This window comes from Biomphalaria glabrata, chromosome 6 (genome assembly GCF_947242115.1).
Source record: "Biomphalaria glabrata chromosome 6, xgBioGlab47.1, whole genome shotgun sequence".
NCBI classification, from domain to species: Eukaryota; Metazoa; Mollusca; class Gastropoda; family Planorbidae; genus Biomphalaria; species Biomphalaria glabrata.
In genome coordinates this window covers 2,942,516-2,967,439 of record NC_074716.1, presented here as the reverse complement: position 1 = coordinate 2,967,439, position 24,924 = coordinate 2,942,516, and the positions used below count along the sequence as shown (strand labels likewise).

The window sequence follows — 24,924 nt, the reverse complement described above, 5'->3', positions numbered from 1 at the left end:
AACTTTGTAATACATCAAGATTCTAGACCAACAACGATAAATCTGTGACAGACTGACGTGTGCATTTTATTTTGTGAATTATAATCTTCTTTACGTTGTAATTATCTCCCTTGTGTCTACACACACACACACACCAACATAGAAGTTGAAAGCTGTGTACATCTATACTATAAAGCAGAAAGTAGGGCGTGTTTTGTCAAGGTTGCGTTTTAACCCTCTCTCTCCGTAATTATTTACCACATTCTGGTAGAATCAACGTTGGTATCGTCAGTTAGGAGAGAAAGAGTTAAGCCTTGGCTCGTTTTCCCGGGCCCCTGACATTCAATATGCACCCTCACATAAAATAAATAATCAACTCAATGTTAACACTATAATGTTTAATGAGATGAAAGTAATTTACAATGGACAAACTGATACAGTAATATATAATTAAATTTAACGAATATTATAATATAGCTGTTATGTTAATCATATAATCATTCTTCACCTTGCTGTCCCGTAGTACCAACACAATGCTGCCTGGTAGGGATGGCTGCCTGGTCGTGCGGTTTGCACGCTGGACTGACTGTCGTTCAGATTTATCGATGGTCCCGGGTTCAAACCCTGCCCGCTCCCATCCCCCGTCGTCCTGCGGGAGGTTTGGACTAGGAAGTAATTATCTTCAACTCTGAAGGAACATCCGAAACATGTACAACAAACAAACAACGCATTTGTAAGTATTTGGCCTCAACGCAACAACCGTACAACACTAGCCCACTGCTGACTCTAGAGATGTAGGAACGACAAATTGAAAAGATTAATCTAATATCGCAGCGTAACAACAGCGAAATGCAGTATAAAGCTTTAGATACTCACCCTAAACAGGGGTACACAGACAAGCCTCAAAGAAACGTGTTAGATAGCTAGTTTAGTTAGTTGGGTTGCGCACTTTGTTAGACCGACAGTGAACGTACATTTATTAGTGACGACATAGACTTTGGGTTAGAGATTAGGATAGTCTTAGAATTAGTCAGTTACCGCTAGATTCTCAATGGGATAACATCGTTCTATAGTGACAGACTAGACTGTGGCCCATTCTGTAATAAACGTTTGTTTGAAGTTCACCTTGAGTCAACTTGGTCATTGAGTCTGTGTTCCTGTTTAGTACCGTATCTATATTTGTGACGGTGTGCACGAAGAGCTCGCAGATTGAAAATACATCATACAAGGTACGCACGCACTTAGCCGAATTAAGTCGTTTAGAAATACTTCAGCTACATCTGACAACACATGCATCCGTTACAAACGTTATCTCAGCATAATAACTGAAAAACTCCCATCAGCTAAAAAGCAATGCAACAAAGAAGGTGCGTTCAAAAAGTGTGCACCTAACACGAATTGGTGCTTGAATAATATAACCTACGCACCGACAGTATGTATGTATTTGTATGTAGGCCTATGTATGTCCCCAATAAAAATCAAAACCGTTTGACCAATCTTGATAAAACTTGGCATAAAAGTTCCTTACTTCATTGCGGAGACCGTAGTGCATGTCTAACGTTCCTCCCACTAAAAAATAGTACCTAATTGTATCTCTAATTAAAAAACTAAACTTTTTAACAAATCAAGTATCTTATATTATCTTCTTATCTTATATAATACAGACGTTACTTCAAAAAAGATGATGATTACGTCCTACGCGTCATGCATTTAGTCATGCATATTAACCAATGACTTAAATTCTGCCAAGTCACTGTTTTTCCTGGCTATCTCAGGCAAACCCATTCCATGCTCTAATAGCACTAGGGAAGAAGGAGTGTTTGTACGAATTTGTCCTAGCATATGGGACGAGGAATGTGCCTTTATCTTTGTGTCTTTTAGAGTATTTTTATTAAATTTTGTTTTTGTATTTGAAGATTATGGTTCAGTGTTTTATGTATAATTGCTACTTTACTTTTGAGTAATCGGGTCACTGTGCGTGTGTTTCTATGGTGACGGAGAGAAGAAGTTAGCGATTGGTTGGTGACTATTCAGTGAGAATGATGTGAGATAATCGACACTAACGTAAGCTGCCTTGCATACGCCAGACGACTTTTTTTTATGACTCCAGGATGCCAGATTTTATTGAGAGTAAGATTTGTTTAAAATTTTATCTCAAGTTAGATTTGGTCTAAACTTTAATTTTGTTTTGTTCACAAAGAAGCTTTTCAAGTTATTTTACATTTTTTAAAGTTAGAAATCGACTACAGCGATTTAATTGTCTACCAGCAGCTTGGTGCTATAAGTCTATGACCGTCAACAATACTGATCAACAACCAAACATTGTTTACATCTATATGCTATACTTTAAAAGTACTGTACACATGACATCAGGCTTACATCAGTATGAGTGAGTTCGTGTGTTTACCACGGAGGGCATTGAGGGGATAACACATCGTTGCAGTACACATGAGTAAACGCCCCTTACTTTTTCACCTTTTAAGCCAGCGCCCGCTTTTACGCAGTTCACAACTGGGTGTCAAAATCGGCCCGGTCATTTCTATAAAATTCGGCCCACAATCACGTGATGGGCATCCATGTCTAGGTGTATCGGTCCTTAAAAATCATTGTTAAGTTTGATAATGTATCGATATGCATGCATACGGTGAACTCTTAATAAATCTTAATAAGCAATATAGCGTCTTTTTAAATCAGCAATTATGTAGGCCCTAAAAAGATGAAGCCTACTAGTAGCACTGTCTACATTATACATTTTATTTTCGGAAAATGTGTTCGATTAAAAGAGTTTTACACTGTAAGGTTATGTGAAAACCTTTTTGTTTAAACACGACGCTCAGGGGGCCTTTTATAATAATAATAACAATAACATACTAAGGATATTATAAAACCTTTAACAACTTGATATGTGCCATAGTGACTTCGATCAGGCATTTTGGTGGCCTTACCGGCCCATTTGGGTACCGGCCCACCGGGCATTTTCCCAAATGCCCGTAAAGCCAGTCCGCCCCTTGTTCACAAGCCCAAAAAAGGAGGACATGTCCATTAGCTTGACCTCTGGTAATCCTTTTCAGACATATAATATTATGGTTTGCATGTCTTCCAGGGGAAGAACATTATAGCCTGTCTAGTGATAGAATATTTTGATCTCTACAGTTGTAGAATATTAAGGTCTATCCAGTGGTAGAATATTACGGTCTATCCAGTGGTAGAATATTACGGTCTATCCAGTGGTAGAATATTACGGTCTATCCAGTGGTAGAATATTGTGATACATCTTTACTGCTTCGGTTGCTGCGGTCGTTTATGGTGGCCACTGTGCTGACCAGTTTCATCCCTAAAGTGGTGTGGTCTCAAGTGCAGTAAATGGTGTTCAATGCGATGGGTGTGTGTTTGTCGTCTGCTCTGAGGAGGTGCAAGCCTGACTGACACAATGTGAGTTTTGATATGTGAAGAGTTCAGCTTAACGTGGACGAAGGGCCCTACGGGCCTGAATGGGGCTGTTGGTTTTGCAATGGGTGGTGATTTTGTCAAATTAGGTTTTGGGGTAGCGTGCGGGCGCCTTGTTGTTCGAGCGGGAGCGGGAACGTTAGGGCGCTTCGTTGTACGCTTAGGGGTAACATTAGGGCGCTTTGTTGTACGGACTTGTGGGCGAGGTGTTGTCTTACGATTCGGAGGAGATGGGGTTTGCCGTTTTGTTGTGACTGGCGGCGACTTTGTGTTGGGAATGTGCGGTGAGATGGTCGGACGCTTAGTCTGCGGCCTTTCAGATGTTTTATTGCAGATGTGGACGTCACAGTATCCCCACTCCGCACTGGACTTCGTCGTGTAGCACCAAGGCCGCTTCTTTCGATGTCTGTCTGGATTGCGACACTTATTGTGATCACCCAGACCGTCAGGGGACTGGGCCCCGTTACGCGCCGCCCATTGTCTACTGTAGGCTACAAAGGGGTGGTTGTAGGGGTAGCTATCCGTCCATTTCTGACAGGTATATCCGCTTTGGGTGTAGTCCAGGTCACCTCTGTAATCACGGCCATCTGCGTGCTGAAGTTTCAGACACTTTCCTGTATTGAAGAGTAAAATGTACATGCAGATAAGTTAAGCAAGCCAAATATTTTTTTAAAAATATTTTTGTTTTAATTTAGTTCATATAAGGGAAAGAACAGCACAATTACTGACATATCTAACGATACTGCAAGAGTTGTCTCCCTTTTTCTATATAAATCAAAATCAATCGATTAATTAACACTAATAAATTAGTTGATTGTTTAGTTGAGTCATGTGTTGTCATCAACAATAAATATTTGTTCAAAGTTTCAACTTAATCCGAGAATGGGAAGTGGGATATATAACCGTGTACACTATTTGTACCTGACTGACGGACAGTGTAGGTTGATATAGCTTTGTTTGTTGTTTTTTTTAAACCACTGGAAAAATAATATAAACTTCGATACTTTCAAACAGTTTGTATTTGATCAATTTGGTATAGACGTACTGAACGAATTAAAAAGAAGAAGTTCAATAGCGCTTTGAATGATCTAACTGTGGCGAAACAAAAAAAGTTCATTGACAACTAGAAAAATTAGAATTGTCATCATCATCATCATCATCATCACAATGAGGTAGTTCCGAATCTCTGACCTACTATATAAAACGTCACGTGACTGTGGTCTTAAACATGGCAATAATGGCAATATCTTCCTATGATAAGATGTAAATCTAGATTTAGTGCTAGCCTAGATCTAGTAGACCTACTAAATAATCATAAAAATTGGTGAATTATTGTAACATACTTTTTATTACTTAAAGATGTGTAGATATAGACTATTTTCATTTTAAAATTACAATGAAATCAATGAGGTCATTAATGTAAACACCACACCCACGTGACTGAGAAGTGATCCGGAACTACCCCATTTAATCATTGGCGAGCGCTGTGTGAGTGATGTGAAGTTATGGGCAACCAAAGTTCTCCAATCCTTCCGATCTGAAACCGTCTGCATAAGTATATCAGGAAATATGGTACATAATAGGCTCCAAATCTTTTATGAAGTAACGTATGTAAGTCAGTGGCGTACCTAGGGTGGGAAGGAGGGGGCAGAATTTGAAAATCCAATGGGCCCCCCACTTGAGGGGGGGACCCCAAATGAGTGGGGTTTCTTTTACATTAAACATTAAATATTACGCAAGATGTAGGGAACCCAAAGAGGTCAAGCCCCCGGGCCCCCAAATGATGGAAAATTTCTAGCTACGCCCATGAATTGTAACTTATAAGACTGAGAGGGGAAATTTGAATTATTTTGAGGTCTGTTCAACAAATCTATTTTAGGAGTAACCTAGTTTTGAAGCAATAAAATTAAAGGATCTAATTCCATAATCCAACCACATAATGCTGCGCTTCTCAAACTGTGGAGCGTGCCCCACTAGGCGAGCGAGACTCCCTTATATTGAAGACAGATGGCCGACAAGAGCGAAGCCGGTAAATTTATTTTTCAACTGACAAAGAGATCTATTTTCATTTTATTTAAAAAAAAAATCATATTTGAATATCAAGTAAAATGACATTAATTCCAATATTTAAAAAAAAATTAGAGACTTCTTTTCTAAGTAAGACTGTTCTCAATAGGCGACTGCACCATTATTGACGCAAAACTTTCAAGGGAGACAATTTCAAGTTTCTTGGGAAAGAACGGTCGAATTTCTACAGACTGACTTTATCGTTATGTGACAAAAAATAAAGGCCAGCAAGGAGACGTCTTATTTAACACAAGACGTCTTATTTAGCGCAACACGTCTAGCTCAAGATGTTTTACTTTACACAAGACGACTTACTTTACCCACAAGAAGTCTTAGTTAGCACAAGACGTCTAGCTTACCACAAGACGTCTTAACAGAAGATGTCTTACTTAGCACAAGATGTTCTACTTAACACAAGGCGTCTTACTTAACACAAAACGTCTAACTTAACACAAGGTGTCTTAAGTTCACAAGATGTCTAACTTAACACAAGACGTCTAACTAAACACAAGACGTCTTACTTAACACAAGACGACTAACTTAGCACAAGACGTCTTAAGGAACATAAAACGTCTTACTTATAAAATACAGACGTTACTTCAAAAAAAAAAAAGAAGATGATTACGTCCTACGCGTCCTGCATCTAGTCATGCATGTTAACCAATAACTTAAATTCTTCTAAGTCACTGGTTCTCCTGGCTGACTCAGGTAACCCATTCCATGCTCTAATAGCACTAGGGAAGAAAGAGCTTTTGTGCAAAGCATTTCTAGATTTCTGCTGCCTCTTCACTACTAGCGTCTGAACTTTTTCTTGTATAAAAAAAAAACACCATAAAAACAAAAACAGTTAAACAAAGTAAAATGTGTTAATAATCTATATATATCTAATTTTTTTTAGTTTATTTTACTCTTGCGGCACATTTGAGACCAAAAGAAAATCTGCTGCCGAGGACAAATGCAGACGGCGAAAAGAAAATCTGCGGACTATGGTTATGCTTGCCCTGGATGTGGCAAAAATATGTAGGTCACAGCTGGGACTGCGCAGCCACGGGAAATACTGCACTCCTCACTAATCTTCGGACTCGAAGACAAGTCTTATTATTATTATTATGACTCTTGCGGACCACGCTTGGGGAGATGGCAGCTCTCCCCCTAAAACCACCACCTCCCTAAACAAGGGATATAAATGACATTTTGTTTGTTCAAAAGTTAGCCACTGCTAAAAGTTTCATAAACATTAGCTAAAATTATCAATCTTGATGCAATATATCATTGTTTATACTTTTTCTTTTTTGTTTGTTTGTTTCATTTCCACTGACCTTTTCGTGCTGCGTCCGACTTTTTATTGCACCCGTACATCTCTCGCAACTGGGACACGTCAATCAAACTGAGTGCAGTTCTTTGTCCGATCGGGAACCCAAACCGTTCCCCCACGCCGATCACCTGTGAACCAATAACATTGTTATTATTATTATTGCTTTTATATAGCGTTGTATATGCTCAGAGCGCTTTGGTCCAATCTAATTTGTGGACCAGTTGGGGGGGGGGAGAGGGGGGTATCTAGGAGTTGGCTTTCCGTGCTGCCTTTAGGCGCTCAGTAAACACAACACTGCCCGAGTCGGGTGTCGAACCTCGAACCCATAGGTAGCGAAGCCAAGCTAAGTTCAAGCGACCACGCTTCCCATGATGTCTACATGATGAATGCGATAGAGATCTAGATCTGATAAGAGGCCATTAAAGATCCGCGGCAAGCCAGCAATACATTCATAATTTGTATTTCTCTCTTATAAGTTTTGGAGTTATTAATTTAAATGAGTTATTTATTACCCCCAAAACGCAGTGGCGGCCTTAGCAGTACGTGGAGCCTCGAGCGACTGTTCAGGGCCGGTCCTACAGATTGCGGGGCCCTATGCGAAACGGATTGCGCGGGGCCTAGTCCGGGTAGGGATAAGGATAATAAGTGAAAATTAATATTTTGTATTCGAAAATAAATTCGTCTTTGCATTTTATTCATTCTTTACTTGTAAAATGTTTGTTTGTAAAATGTTTTACATGTTTCGGATGTTCCTTCAGAGTTGAAGATAATTACTTCCTAGTCCAAACCTCCCGCAGGACGACGGGGGATGGGAGCGGGCAGGGTTTGAACCCTGGACCATCGATAAATCTGAACGACAGTCCAGCGCGCAAACCGCACGACCAGGCAGCCATCTACTTGGTATAATATCACGTTCAAATTAACTTTACGAGCCACCTACAGTAGATGGTAGTTTCCCAACAAAAAGCCGATAAACATTCAGATCTGTCTTTTAGATTTACTAGCAAAATATCGCTTTTAATTTTTTTAAGAGGTCGAGGTATATTTAGATCTATATTTATATGCCAGAACCATAGACATAAATAAATATAAACTGGCCGATAAAAGAGTTTTATGAAACGAAAATTTTTGACTTACAATTTAGTGTACTTTATTATACAGCATTTATGAGCAGTATAAAAGTTAAGTATTCATATCTATTTCAGCCATAACCTATATAAATATTACAATATTTTAACTTATGTTTTTTTTAATCTCTAAGACTGAAGATCGTGCAACTTTTCAGAATTCGGAAATCCGACAACAATAGATGTACATGTTTTCAAGTTACATGAAGTTACTTCCTTTTGCAAGTCTATATTTATTTATGTCTATGGCCAGAGCCTATTAAAGTAAATAAATTAAGTATTTGAACTTCTTGTTTTGATTAAAGTTTACCATATTTTTATTCGCCTTTTTATTACATTTTTATTAAATGAAAGCTGACAAAGCCGTATTTTTTTATACTACGAATAGCATTGGTGTTTTCCATACGGAACGATACCCCGGAATGACAATTGTGTCTGTTTTTAAGGAGATTTGCGTTTTCAGAAAATTTTAACAATGTCAGGGGATTTTCATGACTTTTTCGTATATTTTGCAATTTCAGGATATTTCCAGGAGCTCCTGGAAAATCAGGAGGCCGCAGTTAAAATGTTTTAATTTAATAATTTACACCTTTACTTGCTAAAACTACAGAACTTGTTAAAACTAAATTTCTTGCTAAAACTACAGTAGACCCACTTACTAAAACTACAGTAGGCCTACTAGCTAAAATTAAAATAGTTGCTTAAACTACAGAACTTGCTAAAACCACAGTACTTGCTAAATTATGTTCTTGCTAAAACTACAGTAGGTCCACTTGCTAAAACTACAGTACTTGCTAAAACTACAGTAGGCCTACTTGCTAAAACTACAGTAGGCCTACTTTCTAAAACTACAGTACTAGCTAAAACTAAAGAACTTGCTAAAAGTACAGTACTTGCTAAACATACAGTACTTGTTCAAACTACAGTACTTGCGACGATTACTTCACTTACTAAAACTACAGTACTTGCTACGATTACTTCACTTACTAAAACTACAGTACTTGCTACGACTACTTTACTTACTAAAACTACAGTACTTACTAAAACTACAGTACTTGCTACGATTACTTCACTTACTAAAACTACAGTACTTGCTAAAACTACAGTACTTGCTACGACTACTTTACTTACTAAAACTACAGTACTTACTAAAACTACAGTACTTGCTAAAACTACAGTACTTACTAAAACTACAGTACTTACTAAAACTACAGTACTTGCTACGATTACTTCACTTACTAAAACTACAGTACTTGCTAAAACTACAGTACTTGCTAAGACTACAGTACTTACTAAACCTACAGTACTTGCTAAAACTACAGTACTTACTAAAACTACAGTACTTACTAAAACTACAGTACTTACTAAACCTACAGTACTTGCTAAGACTACAGTACTTACTAAACCTACAGTACTTACTAAACCTACAGTACTTACTAAACCTACAGTACTTACTAAGACTACAGTACTTACTAAACCTACAGTACTTGCTAAGACTACAGTACTTGCTAAAACTACAGTACTTACTAAAACTACAGTACTTACTAAAACTACAGTACTTACTAAGACTACAGTACTTACTAAACCTACAGTACTTACTAAACCTACAGTACTTACTAAGACTACAGTACTTACTAAACCTACAGTACTTACTAAAACTACAGTACTTACTAAAACTACAGTACTTACTACGATTACTTCACTTACTAAAACTACAGTACTTGCTAAAACTACAGTACTTGCTAAGACTACAGTACTTACTAAACCTACAGTACTTGCTAAAACTACAGTACTTACTAAACCTACAGTACTTACTAAAACTACAGTACTTACTAAACCTACAGTACTTGCTAAAACTACAGTACTTACTAAAACTACAGTACTTACTAAAACTACAGTACTTGCTACGATTACTTCACTTACTAAAACTACAGTACTTGCTAAAACTACAGTACTTGCTAAGACTACAGTACTTACTAAACCTACAGTACTTGCTAAAACTACAGTACTTACTAAAACTACAGTACTTACTAAAACTACAGTACTTACTAAACCTACAGTACTTGCTAAGACTACAGTACTTACTAAACCTACAGTACTTACTAAACCTACAGTACTTACTAAACCTACAGTACTTACTAAACCTACAGTACTTGCTAAGACTACAGTACTTGCTAAAACTACAGTACTTACTAAAACTACAGTACTTACTAAAACTACAGTACTTACTAAACCTACAGTACTTACTAAAACTACAGTACTTACTAAACCTACAGTACTTACTAAAACTACAGTACTTACTAAGACTACAGTACTTACTAAACCTACAGTACTTACTAAAACTACAGTACTTACTAAAACTACAGTACTTACTAAAACTACAGTACTTGCTAAAACTACAGTACTTACTAAAACTACAGTACTTGCTAAAACTACAGTACTTACTAAAACTACAGTACTTACTAAAACTACAGTACTTACTAAACCTACAGTACTTACTAAAACTACAGTACTTACTAAAACTACAGTACTTACTAAAACTAAAGTACTTGCTACGACTACTTTACTTACTAAAACTACAGTACTTACTAAAACTAAAGTACTTACTAAAACTACAGTACTTACTAAAACTACAGTACTTACTAAAACTACAGTACTTGCTAAAACTACAGTACTTACTAAAACTACAGTACTTGCTAAAACTACAGTACTTACTAAAACTACAGTACTTACTAAAACTACAGTACTTACTAAACCTACAGTACTTACTAAAACTACAGTACTTACTAAAACTACAGTACTTACTAAAACTAAAGTACTTGCTACGACTACTTTACTTACTAAAACTACAGTACTTACTAAAACTACAGTACTTACTAAAACTACAGTACTTACTAAAACTACAGTACTTACTAAAACTACAGTACTTACTAAACCTACAGTACTTACTAAAACTACAGTACTTACTAAACCTACAGTACTTACTAAAACTACAGTACTTACTAAAACTAAAGTACTTGCTACGACTACTTTACTTACTAAAACTACAGTACTTACTAAAACTACAGTACTTACTAAAACTACAGTACTTACTAAAACTACAGTACTTACTAAACCTACAGTACTTACTAAAACTACAGTACTTACTAAAACTACAGTACTTACTAAAACTAAAGTACTTGCTACGACTACTTTACTTACTAAAACTACAGTACTTACTAAAACTACAGTACTTACTAAAACTACAGTACTTACTAAAACTACAGTACTTACTAAAACTACAGTACTTACTAAAACTACAGTACTTGCTAAAACTACAGTACTTACTAAAACTACAGTACTTACTAAACCTACAGTACTTACTAAAACTACAGTACTTACTAAAACTACAGTACTTACTAAAACTAAAGTACTTGCTACGACTACTTTACTTACTAAAACTACAGTACTTACTAAAACTACAGTACTTACTAAAACTACAGTACTTACTAAAACTACAGTACTTACTAAAACTACAGTACTTACTAAACCTACAGTACTTACTAAAACTACAGTACTTACTAAAACTAAAGTACTTGCTACGACTACTTTACTTACTAAAACTACAGTACTTACTAAAACTACAGTACTTACTAAACCTACAGTACTTACTAAAACTACAGTACTTACTAAAACTACAGTACTTACTAAACCTACAGTACTTACTAAAACTACAGTACTTACTAAAACTACAGTACTTACTAAAACTACAGTACTTACTAAAACTACAGTACTTACTAAAACTACAGTACTTACTAAACCTACAGTACTTACTAAACCTACAGTACTTACTAAAACTACAGTACTTACTAAAACTACAGTACTTACTAAAACTACAGTACTTACTAAACCTACAGTACTTACTAAAACTACAGTACTTACTAAACCTACAGTACTTACTAAAACTACAGTACTTACTAAACCTACAGTACTTACTAAAACTACAGTACTTACTAAAACTACAGTACTTACTAAACCTACAGTACTTACTAAACCTACAGTACTTACTAAAACTACAGTACTTACTAAAACTACAGTACTTACTAAAACTACAGTACTTACTAAACCTACAGTACTTACTAAAACTACAGTACTTACTAAAACTACAGTACTTACTAAAACTACAGTACTTACTAAAACTACAGTACTTACTAAACCTACAGTACTTACTAAAACTACAGTACTTACTAAAACTACAGTACTTACTAAAACTACAGTACTTACTAAACCTACAGTACTTACTAAGTCTACAGTACTTGCTAAACCTACAGTACTTGCTAAGACTACAGTACTTGCTAAAACTACAGTACTTACTAAAACTACAGTACTTACTAAAACTACAGTACTTACTAAAACTACAGTACTTACTAAACCTACAGTACTTACTAAACCTACAGTACTTACTAAAACTACAGTACTTACTAAAACTACAGTACTTACTAAACCTACAGTACTTGCTAAAACTACAGTACTTACTAAAACTACAGTACTTACTAAAACTACAGTACTTACTAAAACTACAGTACTTACTAAACCTACAGTACTTACTAAAACTACAGTACTTACTAAAACTACAGTACTTACTAAACCTACAGTACTTGCTAAAACTACAGTACTTACTAAAACTACAGTACTTACTAAAACTACAGTACTTGCTACGATTACTTCACTTACTAAAACTACAGTACTTGCTAAAACTACAGTACTTGCTAAGACTACAGTACTTACTAAACCTACAGTACTTGCTAAAACTACAGTACTTACTAAAACTACAGTACTTACTAAAACTACAGTACTTACTAAACCTACAGTACTTACTAAAACTACAGTACTTACTAAAACTACAGTACTTACTAAAACTACAGTACTTACTAAAACTACAGTACTTACTAAAACTACAGTACTTACTAAACCTACAGTACTTACTAAAACTACAGTACTTACTAAAACTACAGTACTTACTAAAACTACAGTACTTACTAAGACTACAGTACTTACTAAAACTACAGTACTTACTAAAACTACAGTACTTACTAAAACTACAGTACTTACTAAACCTACAGTACTTACTAAACCTACAGTACTTACTAAGACTACAGTACTTACTAAACCTACAGTACTTACTAAACCTACAGTACTTACTAAGACTACAGTACTTACTAAACCTACAGTACTTACTAAACCTACAGTACTTACTAAGACTACAGTACTTACTAAACCTACAGTACTTACTAAGACTACAGTACTTACTAAACTATCTCTCATACGACCTTACTTCCGGTCATACTTAACCCATGCCCATGGCCACCATTTTACACTTTCACGCTCTGTATTCATAAAATGAACCAAGTACAACAGGGTACAATGGGTTAACTATTTTGCCTGTGACCGATGGAAGGGGATAGCGGCGAGAAGGATTCGAACCTTGGACCATCGAGACTACAGTCCAGATCGCAAACCACACAGCCAAAGCATCCTTTGTTGAGTTATTTTTCAGTTCGTATGGGCTCAAAAAAAAAGGTAAAACAGGGCTCAGATGTGTAACACAGTACCTTGATTGTAGGATAGCCGTTCTTGGTGAAAGTCGTCTGACTATAGTGCATGACACTCAGATAGTCATAAGGGTGTTGGAGTGAACTGACCAGGGAGTCACTGACCATGTCAAACTGTGCTTTAAAATTCTCCTCAATGTTTTCATATAAAATCCGCACGTACTTATCACGGTCTGGTCGAGCCTGGAGATATAGTCAGAGAATAAAATTAAACACAAAACAACAACAAGACTACTTAAAGATCTAAACAAGAAAATAAAATCCTTTAAAAAAAAAAAAAAAAAAGCTAATCTAAGGGCAAGAACTCCGCACTTACAACTATATGTCTCAATAATGTAGAAGTTATTTCCTTTATTTGACATCAAATAAATTACTTAATTATATAAATAGTATCCCTTTCAGACCTTGCGTTCTATAGGGCAGATGATGTAAAGGTCATCTATTTCTAGGGTCCCACGGGGTTAACGAGAGTGTCATGTGATCATCCGCTATTACTTTCCCCAACTAAAGTCAGGTACCTATTAGAGTTGTGTGGACTCAGGGGGCGGCCTAATGATGCCAAAATTTAAAAAATCACATTCACCAGGATTCGAACTCAGGAACTCTTGTTTTGGAAACCAATCGCTTTACCACTCAGCAACCGTGCTTCATGGGTGAACTCAGGGACGTCCTAGAAATCAAAATTCCAGTCTTCACTGAGATTGGGAACCCAAGCGCTATACCATTCAGCCACCAAGCCTCGCCCCCCCCCCTTTACTAAAATGGACTTAGAGTGGAACGTGCATTATTTTTATGTACACGAAATCATTCACTCAATGATATATAGAAAAATAGATTTCCCCCCTGTTGATGTGTGTTTTATATAGGTTTTTGGGAGTAACATCCCTTGTAACTGTTGTTATCAACCAAGATGGCGTTAGATTAAACAGCTGATTTCATGTCTTATAAGTTATATCCAGAGTCTTGTTATTATTCGTTTATAATAATCAACACCTCCAGAGAAAGAACCCTGGTTAAATGAATGCATAGACCTACTACACTTTATAATATTCCAATGATAGGCTTTTAGATCGAAACCACAGATATATCATAATAATATGATCGAGACTTAGCAGACCATGCGCAGAATTTTCCTATGATTTTCATATGACTTATTTTAAACATACGTCCCTGGGGTCTTTGTATATTTTATGATTTTAGAAAAATTGTGTAACATTTATAACTGTGAATATTCACATCAAGAGGGAGCGTTCTATTTCATTGTCATCTGAGAAATCTAACGTAAGAAATACATATTTTCAAATTTTTTTTTTTTCGAGATCCGGAGCTTATTAGATAAGATAAGATAAGATAATTTTATTGGTCCAATCAAATGGAAAGTCAGTTTGACTACAATTGACCACCGCAGCGTAACTACTGTACGATTTCAATACAGATGCAAATACGAACAACATTACACACACACGAATACACAGGCACATATACACATATAGGCTACACGCATATACACGAATACACAGACACATATACACATACAGGCTACACACACACACACACGAATACACAGACACATATACACATACAGGCTACACACACACACACGAATACACAGACACATATACACATACAGGCTACACACACACACACACGAATACACAGACACATATACACATACAGGCTACACACACACACGAATACACAGACACATATACACATACAGGCTACACACACACACACACGAATACACATAAAGGCTACACACACACACGAATACACAGACACATATACACATACAGGCTACACACACACACACACACGAATACACAGACACATATACACATACAGGCTACACACACACACGAATACACAGACACATATACACATACAGGCTACACACACACACACACACACGAATACACAGACACATATACACATACAGGCTACACGCACACACACACGAATACACATAAAGGCTACACACACACACGAATACACAGACACATATACACATACAGGCTACACACACACACACACACACGAATACACAGACACATATACACATACAGGCTACACACACACACATGAATACATAGGCACATATACACATACAGGCTACACACACACACGAATACACAGACACATATACACATACAGGCTACACACACACACACACGAATACACATAAAGGCTACACACACACACGAATACACAGACACATATACACATACAGGCTACACACACACACACGAACACACAGATACATATACACATACAGGCTACACACACACACGAATACACAGACACATATACACATACAGGCTACACACACACACACGAATACACAGACACATAAAGGCTACACACACACACACGAATACACAGACACATATACACATACAGGCTACACACACACACACACGAATACACAGACACATATACACATACAGGCTACACACACACAAATACACAGACACATATACACATACAGGCTACACACACACACACACACACGAATACACAGACACATATACACATACAGGCTACACACACACACACACGAATACATAGGCACATATACACATACAGGCTACACACACACACGAATACACAGGCACATATGCACATATAGACTAGACACAAACACACACACCAAAAGTGTTGTTCTTACAGTCAGTCTTACCTGCTCGTGCCATATCCCCAGCGCATGTAACAGTTCGTGGGAGGCTGTACCTAGGTTCTCGCAGCCTTCACCTATGTTGACCATCTGTTCTCCACCGACTCGACCTATATGTGCCCAGCATCTACGATCAAAACAGGGCGCATATTATAATGTGTTCATTTATAATTTTGTAAAGCCCGAGCTAAATTGATAAATTACCCGGGGTCACTTGTAAAGCCCGAGCTAAGATGATAAATTACCCGGGTCACTTGTAAAGCCCTAAAATGATAAATTACCCGGGTCACTTGTAAAGCCCTAAAATGATAAATTACCCGGGTCACTTGTAAAGCCCTAAAATGATAAATTACCCGGGTCACTTGTAAAGCCCTAAAATGATAAATTACCCGGGTCACTTGTAAAGCCCTAAAATGATAAATTACCCGGGTCACTTGTAAAGCCCTAACTAAAATGATAAATTACCCGGGTCACTTGTAAAGCCCTAAAATGATAAATTACCCGGGTCACTTGTAAAGCCCTAACTAAGATGATAAATTACCCGGGTCACTTGTAAAGCCCTAACTAAGATGATAAATTACCCGGGTCACTTGTAAAGCCCTAACTAAGATGATAAATTACCCGGGTCACTTGTAAAGCCCCAGCTAAGATGATAAATTACCCAGGTCTCTTGTAAAACGCGAGCTAAATTGATAAATTACCCGGGTCACTTGTAAAGCCCGAACTAAGATGATAAATTACCCGGGTCACTTGTAAAGCCCGAACTAAGATGAAAAATTACCCGGGGTCACTTGTAAAGCGAATGAAGTCCTTGTGAGATGATGTCCTCTCCTTGAAGGTGACACAAGTGTGGCTGGAGATGTGCTTCATGGCAGCTTTTAATGCTTCTCTGGACTTCGCCTCTGGAAAAGAGCATTTAGAACCTTTGATCGACATGGTACAGTCATGTAACGTTATGTTACTTGCGCCACACAGCACCAAAACTTTGTATAGCTCAGTGTTTCCCAAACTGTTCCGTGGGTCCCTAGTGATTCGCGAGGCCTGAATCGGTGTTCCACGAACTGATGGAATTAGTAACTAGTTGACCACCACGTGAATTAACCTCTCTAAAAAAATAAGAAAAGTGTTCCGCTAAATACCCACAATGTGCGAAGTGTTTGTATTTGAAGATTATGGTTCAGTGTTTTATCTATAATTGCTATTTTACTTTTGAGTCTTCTGTCCTGAAGGCTTTCTTAATTTAGTGATTTTACTAAAGGTGTTACGCTAGTCAAACGTGAATATTCGTTTGTTGTGAATCTCACTGCTCTATTTTGTGTCTGTTCCAGTTTCTTAATGTTTTTTTGAGTTGAGGGGTCGGAGGGTCCCAAACAGAGGATGCATATTCTATTATTAGCCACAATATTAATGTTAATGCTAATATTCCAATATGCGACATTTCTACGTTGGCCTAAAGGACATTCATAGGTCAGGGATGTAGCCTAATCATCTTTCTTTGTAGCACCGTCTGGAATTCATAAAATAAGATAGTTTGAGATTTTCTTGAAGACAATATTTCATTTCAAAAACGTGTATATTTAATATCCCAATTTAGTTACGATTATGTCAATGTTTACATGAGGAAAATATTCCTAAACTCATGGCGCCTCAGAAAAAAATGGATTAGCTAACATAATGTTGAGCCGGACCCTGAGACTTTTAGCCAATGAAATGCAGCAGCGAACTCACTTAAGTTTGGATCCATTTGATATACGACCACACCGTCTTTCCAAAGTCTGTGGGGATCCCTCGTTAGAGCACGTCTGTATCTCGCGGTGCGACGTGAAGGGAAGATGACGTTGGTGAGTGACCTGTCTAGGACTATATCTCCCTGGGAACAAAACAAGTTCATGTGACAGTGGTTCTCATTTTTGTTTTTTTTCTCGGGACAGTTAAAACTTTTGTGACAGAATAGGATTGTGACAAAAGATAGGATTGTGACAGAATAAGATTGGTAGGGTAACACGTGACAGAAAAATTGACGGAAAAACATTGTGACGGGAAAAACATTGTAACAGAAAAATTGAAAGAACATCGTTGTGACATAATAACATTGTGACAGAATAACGTTGTGACAGAATACCATTGTGACAGAATACCATTGTGACAGAAAAAAAATCTGAGCGAGACACATAGTGACAGAAAAACATTGTAACATAATAAGGTTGACAGAATAACATTGTGACAAAGTAACAAACTGATATAATTACAAATCGAATTAATAACAATGTGACAGAATAAGATTGACAGAATAATATTGTGACAGAATAACAAACTGACATAATAGCATTGTGACAGAGAAACATTGTGAATAAAAACATTGTGAAAGAAAAACATTGTGACAAGATAACATTGTGACTGAATTACATTGTGACAAATAACGTTGTGACAGAATAACATTGACAGAATACCATTGTGACAGAATACCATTGTGACATAATACCATTGCGACAGAATGACATTGTGACAGAATAAAAACCGGGGATTGTATAAATTAAATAACATTGTGACAGTACCTGAAAGAATAGAGGGTTGCCTCTCGTAGAACTGACACCTGAAGATCCGTCAAATGTTTTGCACAGCAAAGGTGGACAGATTCCTGTTATAAAATAACAAAAAACTCTGTATTGCTGTAACAATGCTCCATAGACAATCTCTATATCACAGAGTTAACTACAAGTACGCATCTTGCGTATTTTGTACGCAAATTGACACGAAAATACGCGAGTACGGTTTATCGTCTGAAAATACGCATTTCCCCATCTATAGCACACACACACACCCTAAAAAAAGGAGTTATTGCTAATTCTACATAGATCAGTGCATCAATGCCTGAAAATGAACTATTCTTAATTAATCTACCACGAGATAGTATCGCTCTTTTTTTTTTCGCGCTCGCTGCCGAGCGAGAATTTAAATGTTTACCAGATCTTACTGGTCCAAATAAAGCGGAGTTCCTTTCAATGTGTCAGTTTATATGAAGTCTTCAAACTGATTGGGAATTAATTGATTGATTAGTTCTTATTCATCTTATCTTTTTCTTATCTTATATAACACCGACGTTACTTCAAAAAAGAAGATGATTACTGAAACAGAATAACGGAACACTCCGCACGTTCTGAGTATTTAGAGGAACACTCCGCACGTTCTGAGTATTTAGAGGAACACTCCGCACGTTCTGAGTATTTAGAGGAACACTCCGCACGTTCTGGGTATTTAGAGGAACACTTTGCTTATTTTATTAGAGAGATAAATTCACGTGGTATCCTACTAGTTAATTATTCCAGTAGTTCGCGGAATTCATATTTAGGCCACGCGGAACACTTTGTCGTCAATGTATATATAACAATGAGATGCCCTTGTACCTTAGCGAACGGATTAATCCATATGTCCCCCAGAGAGCCCTGCGCTCAATGGACTCAAGGCTTTTAGTGGTGCCACGTTTCTCCCTCAAAACCTACGGTCTGCGGGCTTTTTCAGTGCACGGACCAAAGGTTTGGAACTCACTCCCCATTGATCTCAGACAGACATGCTACATCACTTTTAAGAAGAACATTAAGACCTATCTGTTTAAAACTTTTTTAGATTAATTGTCATTTTAGCTGTCGTGTTTGTAATGTTATTACAGCGCCTTGAGCCTACATTTTGTTTGTTAACAGCGCTTTATAAATAAAATTATTATTATTATTATTAGAATTAACTACAGTTTGGGAAACACTGGTCTATATTGTTATAAACCTGGTGGTGGCACAGATGGGGGTGGTGTGTGTGTGTGTGTAGTCAGCCAACGCCAATCGCCCCAGGCCAGCGCTAGACGAGCAGTCGAGCGTGACAAGTTACGACGGTCAGCCGAGACGAGTTTCAACATGACGGTTCGGGAAGGATCGGCGTCGTGAACACAGCTCAGGAGCGTCACGAGAATTGTAGTCATCTGACCACCCAGAATGATCGAGCGACGTTCTGTCCGGTTCTAGATGGCAAGCAGGGACCCTATATAAAGAGCGAAGGTATCAGAGACCAGTCAGTCACAACTTCCCGATCTACAGTTCGTTACAACGGCTCAGTACAAGTCCGAGACGAGACAGAGAGACCAGTGCAAGAGTTGATACGGCGGAGAGACATTTGTACAGTCTTATGTTACGTGCTGCCAATTGTACAGTGTTGGCTGTTATTTATTGACATTAAACTTTTACGTTATTTTGAAGCCCAGAGTTGTCAAGTTCTTTAAGTTGGTGGTGTCGTTTGGTGCCATTTGCAGCGAGCCTGGATAGTGAGATTCGTAACAATATGATAGGCTTCGGTCTGCTTCTACTCCAGTATTTATGCCCGCATCCGCATACCGTTTAGAACCAGAGGAACAGCAATAGACGATACAGTTTGAGGTCAGTAGGGTTGGAAAGTCTGCCAGATCTTAGTACTGTGTGCTGCATTAGCAAGTTGCATAAGGGTTCAGGATATTCTTTAGGGTTGACTCCTTGTTGGTATTTCACTTTCACTTCTGATAATATGTGTTGATGGTCGGTCGTTGGATCGTAGCCCCAAACAGTTAGTACAACTAAACCAAAGTAGACGTATTATATGTAAATGTACAAAAGTTTAAATGAGTTGAACAAACGTCTTTCTTCAAACAAAACGTTTGTTTTAAAATGTTAAACGGACGCACTCCGGATGTTCCTTCAGAGTTGAAGATAGTTTACTTCCTAGTCCAAACCTCCCGCAGGACGACGGGGGATGGTAGCGGGCAGGGTTTGAACCCTCGACCGTCGATAAATCCAAATGACAGTCCAGCGCGCAAACCGCACGACCAGGCAGCCATTTTCATTGACAATACGGGCCCACATCGCATATAATATAGATCTAATAGTAACAAAGAGGGATTAATATTTAGGCCTAAACATAATCTTAACTCACTTCAAAAACAAGTCTTTACTCTCTTGCGTCTCTCCCCCCCTCCCCAATCCTCTCTTCAATAATCACTCAGGAGGCGCAATGGCTGAGCGGTAAAGCGCTTGACTTCCGAACCGGGGTTCGGGGGCTCGAATCCTGGTGAAGACTAATTTAATTTTGGGATCTTCCTCTGAGTCCACCCAGCTCTAATGGGTACCTGACGATAGTTCGGGGAAAGTAAAGGATGTTGGTCGTTGTGCTGGCCACGTTATTTGTAGGCCACAGAAACAGATGACCATTGCACCATCTGCCCTATAGACCACAAGGTCTGAAAGGGGAACCTCACTTTTTTACTTTACATCTTTTAATCACTCACGTGACTTCCTAACATAAATTCCGACAGACCACATCATGGTTTCATTATTCTACACCACCAAAAAAGTAACGCTCCATTTTGACGTCGTCACCTTGGAAACACACACACATACTCTCCATAACACTCCTGAAGCCTTACCCGTATTAGAGACTTTAAGTTTAGACTCAAGGCAGCAAAAGTTTGGCTTCAGAGATTTTTTTCTCCTTAGTCGGTAACCAACTTGGTTGACAACCCTCCTTATACCCGTGCACTTACTACGAAGCCGTTGTCAGACACACGATGGCAAAGTAGAATCGAGACAAAAATGCCGTGTGGTTTCGAATTGATGATGTAAATTTACTGAAGCTTTGAAAATCAAACAGAGCAACTTGAATCAGTCGTTGATTGGAATCACTTTTAATGGTCGGTTTAGAATTTGTATGATTCATATGAAATATTATCGCGTAGTCACGTAATTATCATGTTTGAATCAGTCATGTAATTATCATGTTTGGATCAGTCATGTAATTATCATGTTTGGATCAGTCATGTAATTATCATGTTTGGATCAGTCATGTAATTATCATGTTTGAATCAGTCACGTAATTATCATGTTTGAATCAGTCATGTAATTATCATGTTTGGATCAGTCACGTAACTATCATGTTTGAATCAGTCATGTAATTATCATGTTTGGATCAGTCACGTAATTTTCATGTTTGGATCAGTCATGTAATTATCATGTTTGGATCAGTCATGTAACTATCATGTTTGGATCAGTCATGTAATTATCATGTTTGGATCAGTCATGTAACTATCATGTTTGGATCAGTCATGGGAAAAGGAAAAGGGGGGGGGTAAACTGTGAATGTTTACATTAGCGTTTTTTTAAATGCCTAACATAAAAAAATGGGTTCGAGTCTTGAGACTGATTCAACTTATACCACCACATGTACACTTTTTTTCTTTCGTGTTGTCATGTAAAGGAAATAATTGAGCAAAATTTCAGCTTGTTCCGAGATTGGGTGTGGGAGAAATAACGTGCATGGGCCAACTTACCATACAGACTGACAGACAGACAGAGTGAGTTGATATTTTTCTGAAGATCAATACAAACTGTGGCAAATCACTTACCCTTATTTATTTCCGTAAAATCACGCTGAGATGTACCGTCCCTGGCAATGTCTAGAGTAAAGGATGCAAAAAGTCCACCAAGGTTTAGCTCCCTTGCTGCTAAAATTGCAGCGACCTGTTGAAAAACTGGTGTTACCATAGCAACGAGGAAAACTGGGTATTTAAATATCATCTTCCGTGCTAAAGTCTCTAGAGATGCTTTAGTAGGTCTAGTATTCCGACTTTTTAAATGACAACAGTGAAGATGGAAATATTAAATCAGTTTAATGGTTTGTTTCAGATCAAGATGGAATAAAGCAGCTAACATTTTAGGTTACGAGGAATGGCGGATTGTAACGCTTGTCTTAGTGTCCAAAGATTAAATCCTGTTTTAAAAGATTGATTAGGAGTGATTTGAATATATTGCTTCAAACACTCATTCCTGAGGACCCCGAACTAAGAGTATGCTCCTATGGATGAGATAGTCGGCCTATCGGATAAACATTGTTGAGGGTATTTTTTTTAAAGAAAAGAAAGAAGAAGAAAGAAAAAATAATAAAGAAAAAAAAAACATTTGAAATAAAAGAAAGTACACAATGAGAGAAAGTAAGAACAGAAGAACGAACAAAAAAAAAGAAAAGAGAGAATGAATGAAAGAAAAAAAAAGAAGAACAAAACGTTAAGAAAGAAAAGAAAAAAAGAACAGAAGAAGTGAAAAAGTGTGAACACAAGAAAGAAGTAAGAAAGAGAATGAAGAAAAAACACACTAAAAAAACGAACAGAGGAAATAAAGAAGAAAAGAAAGAACAGAGGACAGAAAGATCAGAAGAATGAAAGAAAATAAGAAAGAGATAAAGAAAGAAAGAGAGAAAGAAAGAAAGAGATAAAGAAAGAAAGAGATAAAGAAGAAAGAGAAAGAAAGAAAGAGAGAAAGAAAGAGATAAAGAAGAAAGAGAAAGAACAGAGGACTGAATCATCAGAAGAATGAAAGAAAGAGAGAAAGAGAGAAAGAAAGAAAGAGATAAAGAAAGAAAGAGATAAGAAGAAAGAGAAAGAAAGAAAGAGATAAAGAAGAAAGAGAAAGAAAGAAAGAGATAAAGAAAGAAAGTGATAAAAAGAGAAAGAAAGAGAGAAAGAAAGAAAGAGAGAAAGAAAAAAAGAAAGAAAGAGAGAAAGAAAGTGATAAAGAAAGAAAGAGATAAAGAAAGAAAGAGATAAGAAGAAAGAAAGAAAGAAAGAGATAAAGAAAGAAAGAGATAAGAAGAAAGAGAAAGAAAGAAAGCGATAAAGAAAGAAAGAGATAAAGAAGAAAGAGAAAGAAAGAAAGAGATAAAGAAAGAAAGTGATAAAAAGAGAAAGAAAGAGAGAAAGAAAAAAAGAAAGAAAGAGAGAAAGAAAGAAAGTGATAAAGAAAGAAAGAGATGAGATAAAAAAGAAAGAGAGAAAGAATGAAAGAGATAAAGAAAGAGATAAAGAAACTAAAAAAGAAACATAGAAAGAACGAGATAAAGAAACTAAAAAAAAGAAAGAAAAAGAGAAAGAAAGAAAAAGAGAAAGAAAGAGAAAGAAAGAAAGAAAAAGCTCTCGTAGTCAATGAGAAATAAAAAAAATACTTCACAACTCTGGACCCTTTTAGCTCAGGCTTACAATTAGACGTAAAATACAAAATAAATACTTTTTAAATTTCACAAGCAAACAACAACCCTACACATCTAGATCTAGATTTAGAATAAATACATCTATTTCCAACTGTGAAGTATCACCAAATTTAATGAAACAGAAACCCAGTAAAACTCACAACCAAACAAATCAACAAGTTCTTATTTTCAAGCCAGTCCAACTTTTAACTGAGACGTGAAACTTATCACACAAACTAAACAAAGTTTTTAAAAAAGATCGTTAACGGGTAAACTATATCATCAGTCCCAGACTTTCGCAGAACGTAACCCCACTCGTATGTTGACTTGTTCAAGTCAAGTGCAAATATTACCTACTCATGTCATATCCTGCTGCTATCTTATCGTAAGAAACTTGGAATCCTGGCAACGATTTTTTTTTTTCAAAGCTTAAATTAACTCAATCTGCCTGTTTGGGCGGAATCTTATATACACGTTGTTGTTTTTTTTCACATTTCTCAATCTCGGATCAAGTTGAAACTTTGCACAATTATTCATGGTCGATGACAACACATGACACAACCAAAAAAGTAAACAATTGATCAGTCAATTAGTCTTAATTTTTGTATGTATTAAGCTAAAGGGAGATTAAGTCGTGTTCAGTGGATTAAGTCAATCTAAAAGTTTAACCTAATAATAGCTTATCACCTTCAC

The 24,924-nt window shown here is 37.0% G+C and overlaps 1 protein-coding gene across 3 annotated transcripts; it reads right to left on the bottom strand.

Moving 5' to 3' along the window:
- Positions 1–362: 362 nt before the first annotated feature.
- LOC106061107 (protein SpAN-like) lies at positions 363–24,573 on the bottom strand. Of its 3 annotated transcripts, none has more exons than XM_056033759.1 (9): positions 24,208–24,573; positions 22,616–23,064; positions 18,756–18,838; positions 17,929–18,070; positions 16,982–17,102; positions 16,207–16,327; positions 13,527–13,709; positions 6,813–6,936; positions 363–4,040 (listed from the first exon to the last, which is right to left on the bottom strand). In XM_056033759.1, the coding sequence occupies exons 2-9, from the start codon at positions 22,785–22,787 to the stop codon at positions 3,256–3,258; spliced, it is 1,731 nt and encodes a 576-aa protein (XP_055889734.1). In that variant the 5' UTR covers positions 22,788–23,064; positions 24,208–24,573; the 3' UTR covers positions 363–3,255. The 3 variants fall into 3 exon arrangements, with proteins under 3 accessions (XP_055889734.1, XP_055889735.1, XP_055889736.1); XM_056033760.1 differs by having other exon boundaries at positions 24,332–24,573; XM_056033761.1 differs by having other exon boundaries at positions 24,393–24,573.
- Positions 24,574–24,924: the final 351 nt, after the last annotated feature.

Bases quoted from the DNA above. Each gene is read 5' to 3' on its own strand.
- LOC106061107 (XM_056033759.1), bottom strand. From the start codon at position 22,787: ATGATATTTAAATACCCAGTTTTCCTCGTTGCTATGGTAACACCAGTT. The intron at 18,839-22,615 runs GTAAGTGATTTG...ATTTTATAACAG, and splicing joins TTTTACGGAAATAAATAAGG to GAATCTGTCCACCTTTGCTG. The intron at 17,103-17,928 runs GTGAGTTCGCTG...GCTCTTTTCCAG, and splicing joins TCAAATGGATCCAAACTTAA to AGGCGAAGTCCAGAGAAGCA.